Source organism: Capsicum annuum, chromosome 1, assembly GCF_002878395.1.
Source record: "Capsicum annuum cultivar UCD-10X-F1 chromosome 1, UCD10Xv1.1, whole genome shotgun sequence".
Classification (NCBI taxonomy): Eukaryota; Viridiplantae; Streptophyta; class Magnoliopsida; order Solanales; family Solanaceae; genus Capsicum; species Capsicum annuum.
This window is the reverse complement of record NC_061111.1, coordinates 254314413-254322795: the sequence shown is the minus strand read 5'-3', so window position 1 is coordinate 254322795 and position 8383 is coordinate 254314413. Positions and strand designations below refer to the sequence as shown.

The 8383-nt window shown below is 34.9% G+C and overlaps 1 protein-coding gene across 8 annotated transcripts in view; it reads left to right on the top strand.

The window, feature by feature from the left end:
- The first annotated feature begins 1690 nt into the window (after positions 1–1690).
- LOC107851456 overlaps positions 1691–8383 on the top strand; it is a 31663-nt gene continuing 24970 nt past the window's right edge. For 5 of the 8 annotated variants that reach the window (XM_047402353.1, XM_047402371.1, XM_047402377.1 and 2 more), the window contains exons 1-4: positions 1692–2003; positions 2174–2226; positions 2338–2466; positions 8059–8174. In XM_047402353.1, coding sequence (XP_047258309.1) covers positions 2353–2466; positions 8059–8174 — 230 coding nt within the window. In that variant the 5' untranslated portion in view covers positions 1692–2003; positions 2174–2226; positions 2338–2352. Of the gene's footprint in view, positions 2004–2085; positions 2227–2334; positions 2467–8058; positions 8175–8383 lie in introns of those variants that run through there. The other 3 variants (XM_047402382.1, XM_047402380.1, XM_047402359.1) reach the window with 3 other exon arrangements.

Sequence of the window (8383 nt, the reverse complement as noted above, 5' to 3'; positions counted from 1 at the left end):
GTTTAACCGAATAAATTGTATTTGCATTACTAAACCTTGCATTGGATAAGCAGTTCCAGCTTAAAAACAAATTATTATTTTGACAATAAGTAACCTGCAAAAAGAGGGAGAGATTAGATCTTTGTGATCAATATCCAAAGTTACATTATAATTTAAATATTGACAGAATCAAAGTCAATCAAAAATAAAATATGCCAACAAAAATATTAAATATATCAAGAATGAGACTTAAGCCACACATTCACATACATATGACAGTATTGTAAAATTCTATATGTTTATGATGATATTATAAAGAGATAGAAAAGGACATCAAAAGGTCATACATGAATACATATTAAGATATTCAATTAAGAAGATAATTATAATGAAAGGTGAAAGTTGATTAATTGAATCTACACATTTTTTGGCCTAATTAAAATATCATAACATAAATAAATAAATAAATAAATAAATAAATAAATAAAGAGGAAAACTCCAAAAAAAGAAGGACAAAATATTTTGGAAAAGAAAAATATATCAGGAGACCCTCTCAAAGTTTAACAATTTCAAAAAAATTAAAACTTGAATCATGAAAATTAAAATAAATCTTACAAAAATTTAAATAACAACGATATTGATAAAATAAATTATTGACTTACCTTTTCGTATCAAACTTCTTCATCTTCACCATCCTTTTTATAAGATTATGATAATATATATTAAAATCAAAGATATAAAACAAAATTAAAACAAAAATGAAAGAAGAAAATAAAGGAGAAGAGAAAAAACATACCATAAGATCCTCCAAAAAAATGAGAAGATTATATATAGTATGAAAAAAAGAATATGAATAGGCAAAAATAAATTGCTCACTTAATAGCCATTCATTTTTCTTATTCAATGTGCAGTTTTTTTTATTCATAAATACTATGACTTGGAAAATATTGGAAAAAAAAATGAAAAATAGGAGAAAAAAGATAAATATTTTTCTTGACCTATGAGACATGCCACATAAGCATGCCTATATATATATATATAGAGAGAGATATTATGAGTTTTATTTTGTACTCCCTCCGTTTCGAAATAAGTTAATTATTGGGGTATTTATTGCTGTTTCAAAATAAGTGAATCATTGAATTTTTTTTTTCAAATTTACCCTTATGATTTGACAATCAATTAACTTTTAAAAAGGTATTACAAGGTCAACTTTTTTTTTAAGAGTAAAAATGAAAAATTGTGTTAAAATTATATCTTTAATGCATTTTTCTTAATATGTGTGTCAAAATTCAACAATTCATTTATTATGAAACAGAGAGAGTGTTGATTTTTTTTTTCCTAAAAAAAAAAGAAAAAGAAAAAGAGATAATACCTCATTACCCCTGAACTATATCCAAAAAGGGTAGGACACACCTCAACTTGCAGGGGTCCCTATTACCCCTGAATTAATTAAAAGTGTAATTTTGACACTCTTAGTGCCTACGTGGCACAACACACTGAAGTGTCCACGTAGGCACTAAAAGTGTCAAAATTACACTTTTAATTAATTCAGGGATAATAGAACCCTCTTTATAAGTTGAGGTGTGTCATAAACTTTTTGGGTATAGTTCAGGGGTAATTGGGTATTTTTTCAAACAAAAATAAGTAATTGATCAAAATCCAATTGAAAGCCTAAACCTTTTTTTTTTTTTTTAACCTCGAATACCATTTGTCCCAATTAAATTCCCTTTCTCCAATAATTTAGCACAAACCAAATAAATTAATTCTTCCACAAAATTCAACACCAAAATTCCATCTACAAATCCAAAATACACATTTTTTTTCGATATTCGTAGTGTTTGGATCAATTTTTTCACACTTCAAATAAATCAACGAGATATATGTCACCTCACATCACCCGCAATAAATATCAATTAACTCTATCCATCAAGATTAAAATATAAAAAATATGCTAAATTTTTAATAATCTTAGTGTCCAGATCAACTTTCGTATACTGCAATCTCCAACCACCAACACATATCAGGTAACTGCATTCGCAAAATTCGTCTACACATCCAAAATACACTAATTATTTTTCGATAATCGAGATATTCGAATCAATTTTTATACATTTTAAATAAATTTACGACATACACTCAACCTTCTGTGAATATAGTGCTAAACTTATACCCAATAAATTTTTAACATCTGTAGTATCCGATCCAACTTTCATATACGTGGCACCTTCAATCACCAACACATATCAGGTAACTGTGTCCGTGGTACATAAAAATATATACTGAATTTATACCTTATTTTTCTCGAATTTATACCCATAAAGATTTGATTTTTATTACCATTTTTTTGGGCTGTAGCAGAAAACAAGAAGAAGAATGGAGAATGATAATGGGAAAAGGATAAGGGGTGAAGATTTAATATGTAAGCTCAAAGATGATGGTGATTTCGATGTACTTCGCATCAAAATTGTTCGTAAACTCAAAGAAAATGTTAGTATTTTACTTTTTATTATTTAAAGTTTTGTTCTTTATTGAGTTTTAACTTTAATGTGATTTTTCTTTTTTTGATTTTTATTATTATCTGTTGTTTCTTGTACTTTGAGGATAATGACTTTAGATAGGAAGGTGTGAAGGGCGCGTATTAAGGTAGAAAGTTAGTAGGATGGGGGCTAGTTGTTGTAGCGTTTCACGGGTAATGTCTTGTTCTTGGAGTTTTTAGTTGTTTGTGGTTTCGGGTAGATTGTTGGTGGTATTATTTATTTTACTTATTATTCATTGAAGTTTTGTTCTTTATTGAGTTTTAACTTTAAAGTAATTTTTTTTATTTGATTTTTGTTATTATCTGTTGTTTCTTGTACTTCTGAGGACACAGACTCTAGGTTGGAAGGTGTGGAGGACGCGTATTAAGGTAGAAAGTTAGTAGGATGGGGCTAGTTGTTGTAGCGTTTCACTGGTAGTGTCTTGTTCTTGGAGTTTTTGGGTGTTAGTTTGTCGTTTCGGTTAGATTGTTGGTGGTATTATTTGGTGATAATCTTGTTTCTGCTACTATCTCTTGTTTTGTTACTGTCTATTGTTTCTTGTACTTCCGTTACTCTTTTTTGGGACTACTTAACAAGCTCGAGGTAGGGGTAAGATCCACATACACTCAAACCTCTCCAGACTCCACTTGTGGGACTATACTAGATAAGTTGGGTTTTTGTTATTACCTATTGTTTCTTGTACTTCCGTTACTCTTCTTTTAGATTGCTTTGGACTATTTTTCCTTAAGCTGAGGGTCCCCTTTATGAGATTTCACTAGTTATGTTGTTGCACGAAATCCTAAGTTGGATTTTTGTTCTTTTTACAATAATAAGAACAAATCCAGTGTAATCCGACACGTGGGGTTTGGGTATGGGAAGGGGTGCAGTGCACACAAACCTTTTTTTTTTTTGATAACCGTTGTGTCCGGGCAAGCTTTTGTGCGCCTCGACTATTTCCACGGGTTACCTGCCACCAGTGTTCACAGACCTTACCCCCCTTAACTTTGGAGGTAGAGAGCCTGTCTTCGATATGATTGATATTGAAGATTTGGGATTAATTATTGGATTTAAGTTATATACAGTGGGAAGAATGTTTTGTTTGTATCTGTGCCTGGAGTTTCTTCTTCGTGGTGTTTCGGTGATGTCTATGTTTTTGGATAGTTAGTTTATAGTAGAACCTTGTGAGTGTCTTATTTTCTTTATTATCGAGCAGGGTGTTATCCCATCTTGTTGTGTGCTTTGATATTATTTGTTTGTTATACTGTTATATGTCCTTAGCCGGGGGTCTATCGGAAACAGTATCTCTAGTTCATCTGAGGTAGTGGTATGGACTGCGTATACTTTACCCTCCCCAGACCCCACTTTGTGGAAATACACTGGGTATGTTGTTGTTGTTGTTCACTTGGCTACACTTGAGCCGAGGGTCTTTCGGAAATAGCCTCTCTACCTCCTTGAGGTAGTGGTAAGGTTTGCGTACACTTTACCTTCCCCAGACCTCACTTGTGGGAATTGTGGGATTTTACTGGGTATGTTACTGTTGTGAAGTTATATACACCGGGAATGAGGTGAGGGGAGGTGTGTAGTTTTTCTGAGCTAGGTGTCTTCTATAGAGATAAAATATCGAGGCAAGGTGTCTTCTACGGAGAAAGAAAGATGTAGTTTTTGGGTGCCTTTTATAGAGGAAAAAAAGTTGAGTATAGGTAGGCTCAAGCTAGTTATACTCGAGAGCATAATGTGAAGACTGTGATACATGGCATGTAGTTTTTCGGGGCGGATGATTTCTATAGAGAAGAAAAGGTATGCAAAGGTAGGCTTGGCCTTGAGCTAAGGTTCTACTTGCTAGCATAATGGGCAGACTGTGATACCGACTAATGGAGCAAAGATGAAAGTTGATCATGGTGGTTCAGGAGTCAATGGATCAAATGCACTTTAAAGAATTGTTAGATTATCTATTTGACGTAACGCATATTAACTGGCTGCATCAGGTCTCCAACCCTCTTTGCAGGGTAGACGTGCACTCTTACACTAGCCTTCTATTTGCAGCTTGTTTATAAGTAACTTGATAGCTGCATTGTCAGTGCATCAATATTAAACCTTAATATTGTAGCATACGTCGTACCTACGTGATTTTGCTTGTTTCAGTTTGCATCAAAAAGCTACTTGCTTTTAGATTGAGGCAGGATTCTACAGGCATGTTAAATTTTTGGCGAGGCCTTTACTTGAAGCATCTTTGACTCATTTTAGCTCCATATGAGCATCCATGAGAATTCTTGATTTTCATCGTATCTAAGGCGAAATTATGTAAAACAGAACTAATTGTAAAAAATATTTATCAGCGAATCTTTCCAAAACTGAGGATCAGACGTCTTCTCTTTTTCTTGGAGAATTCCTCGAATATTAGTCTATTGAATCGATAGTTAAAGTAGACCTGTAGAAGCTTGCATTTTTGGATCAATACGACCTGAGTTGAGTGGAAGTAAATTCAGATTGATTTTGATTGAAGGTACACTTAGCGCAACTTCAAGGTAAAGTCACATAAAGTAACAAGCTTTAAGTAGTTCGTTTTTTGTCCCTACAAAAATTTCTTGTAACGTTCTGTTATAGTCGTAATTCTGTTTCAGGTCTGTCTACCTCTGTATGTTTTGAACGTCTAGTTTTTCAACATTCAGGTTTAAGTAATTCAACTTTTTCAATGAGTCTTCGAATTTTTATTGCGTTGTTTCCATTGTTTGATTATGTTGCTCGGACTCTTCAAAAATGTCATCAGGTACGTGTCGGATCCTTCAAAAGTAGTGCATTTTGGAGTATCCAACACGGGTGCGGCAACATTTTGGAGAGTCCGAGTATCCAAATGTCGCACCCGTGTCGGATTCTCCAAAAATACACTACATTTGGCGAATCTAACACGCATCCACTGACATTTTTGAAGAGTCCGACAACATAGATTAGTTGTATTTGGGTTTAGCAATGATTGCCTGGACTTTTAACCTAGCGAAGAGCTATAAAGGGTGAAACGTAACGTGACTTGGTGCCTCAGGTGGGAAGTTTTACTGTTTATAATGTATGTGTATCTGTTTAGTACCAATCTTTTGCTTCCAATTGATGTCGGAAACCATTTAACCTACCACAAGGGCGAACCTTTTAAAGAACTGGGCAACGTTTGTATTCTCATTTAGAAGCTATAAGCAAGAATACATCATACGAGCATTCTGTTGATCATGAACATGGATTGGCGTGTAAAATTTTGAAAACGTACGAGACATTATGTGTGCCGGAGATGATGTTATCTCTCCGTATGCTCTAAACCTAAAACTAAAACATAAGTAGTTACTACCCGTTCAAGAAATGGATTAGTCACTATAATGAAAGGCAAAAGGGACAGACCTTGGTAGCTTTATGGGCCCAACATCACAAACCCGAAGTGCTCGAACTCTCCAAAATGTTGTCGTACCCGTGTCGGATCCTCCAAAAATACACTATTTTTGGAGGATGCAACTCGCACCCGTCGATATTTTGGAGGATGCTACTCGCACCTATTGATATTTTTGAAGAGTCTGAGCAACATAGTCACAAACAATATAACGACGTGCATCACCTAGAATGAATTCATAGGAGGCTAGTTTTACTCTTCTGTGACTGCTGTTTGTTAGTATTACTGAACTACTCATGGAGTTTGTCCTTTGTTTATAATCAAGTTACCTTTCTCACAAAAAAAATACAACAACAACAACATACTCAGTATATTCCCACAAAGTGGGGTCTGGGGAGGGTAAAATGTATGCAGTCCATACCACTACCTCATACCACTACCTCAGATGAAGTAGAGAAGCTGTTTCTGATAGACCCCCCAAACATGTGGTTCCAATAGTCCAAATATTAAAGATATTAGTAGAGATCATATGTATGATTGTCGTATATGAATCAGTGCTGTGTAAAGTTGATTGTGTAAAGTTTATGAATCAGTGCTGTGTAAAGTTGATTGTTAAAAGTGTAGGCAGCATGCAATTTGATGTTCATGCTTCCTAGTATAGAGGCACGAGGATTTGGGGTGGGCAAACGGGCAGAGGAAGTTACTCTACCGGTTTCTGAAGCATTAGATACCTTTCTTGCCCTAGCTTCATCAACAAAAAATCGTCACCCTGATTATAATAAATTCATTTAGGAAATTTTCCCTCCTGATTTAACTACTTATTTTCTCATAGAAAACTTGAGAAGAAAGGACGTATCTTCATGATAAAGTTAAAAACATATTTGTCGTCCTTCGGTTTATCTCTGTATACAATAAGATCAAAGTGATGCACGTTTAACTTTGTTATAGTGTTGTAAATGATCTATTTTTAGTTTTAAAGTTTAGTGATTATTTACTTACTAGAAGAGTTTGAGAAGACAGTTAATTTATTTAATTATTAGAAAAGAGAACTATCTATAAACTTCTTTTGTTTTGAGGTGAGGTAACATAGTTGTTCTTATATGTTTGTTTTTCTTGTTGATGCATGAGATTGTTTAAAATTGTGTAGTGTTCGTCAACTTCACCAAGCTGTGCCTTGAAAGGAGGATAACTCTAACGCGTTAAGGCAGATGATGAAAGTTTTCAATCAGATTTTCAAATCAAGTATTTATATAATGTTCTCTTTTAGTATATGAAGCTACTGTAACGTCATTACATGCAGTATCTCTTACGGTCAACTTGGCCTTGTTAATTATCAGTGAAAACCTTCGCTGATAAAAAAATGAAATTACTGTAACTTTGATGTTAAATGACAATTTTATGTTGAGTTAGTCGCTGTTACAGGTTTGAATCTGCTGCAGACAAAAGCCTTGTATTTAAGTGAAGGGTAGAGGGGCAGTTTCACTATCCACCGTGTTTGAACCATGCACCACTGGCCCTAGGGAATGAACCTTCTTGTTGCATCACTATGTAGATGGATTTGTCCGTCATTAGTGATATTGTTTATCACTGGCGATGGATGGTTTTGGGCGGGGGAGAGTTAGGCCGAAGAAATATTGGAGGGAGGTGATTAAGCATGATATGGAGCAGTTACAGTTTACGGAGGACATGACCCTTGATAGAAAAATGTGGAGGACGCGGATTAGGTTAGAGGGTTAGGGGGTGGGAGTGTGTCGGTTACAGTAGGGGAGCGTTCTTTATTTGTGTTTGAAGTTTCTTGTTCGTGGTGTTGAGTGATGTCTATGATTTCGGATAGAGAGTTTTTTAGTATTATCTTGTGGCTGTAGTATTATTTTGAGGATAGCGGTGTTAGTTTATTTTGCATTCTGTACTAGTCTATACGCATTTATGTTTTGTGATTGCTATACTGTTATCGATCCTAAGCCGGGGGTCTATTGGAAACAATCTATTTACTTCACCCGTGGTAGTGGTATGGTCTGCGTACACTCTACCCTCCCCATCCTCAGACCCCACTATGTGGGAATACACTGGGTATGTTGTTGTTGTTGTTATATTTTTACTTTGTCTTCAGATAAACAAAAGGAAAAGCACGACGCATTATGCTTTTAAGTTTATATATGCTCCAGTTGTGTGACAATTGTGTTTGTTTTCCAGGAAGAGTTGCGAAAAAATATAATAGCCACAGTGAAGGAATCAGCTGCGCTTAACCGTCCAGGTGCAGAAAATATGAGACCGAGGCAACTGTCAGATGCTATATTTCAAGAAGTTGGGTAAGTCATGTATTCAACCTTCTCCCATTCTTTTCGATTTTTTCTCTTCACGACACCGGAAGCACCTGCATAAGTTCCTCGGACTCTCCAAAAATGTTGCCGCACCCGTGTCGGATCCTTCAAAAATATACTATATTTGGAGGATCTGACACGCACCCGAAGACATTTTTGAAGAGTCCGAGCAACTAATAAACAACTCTGTGAATTCC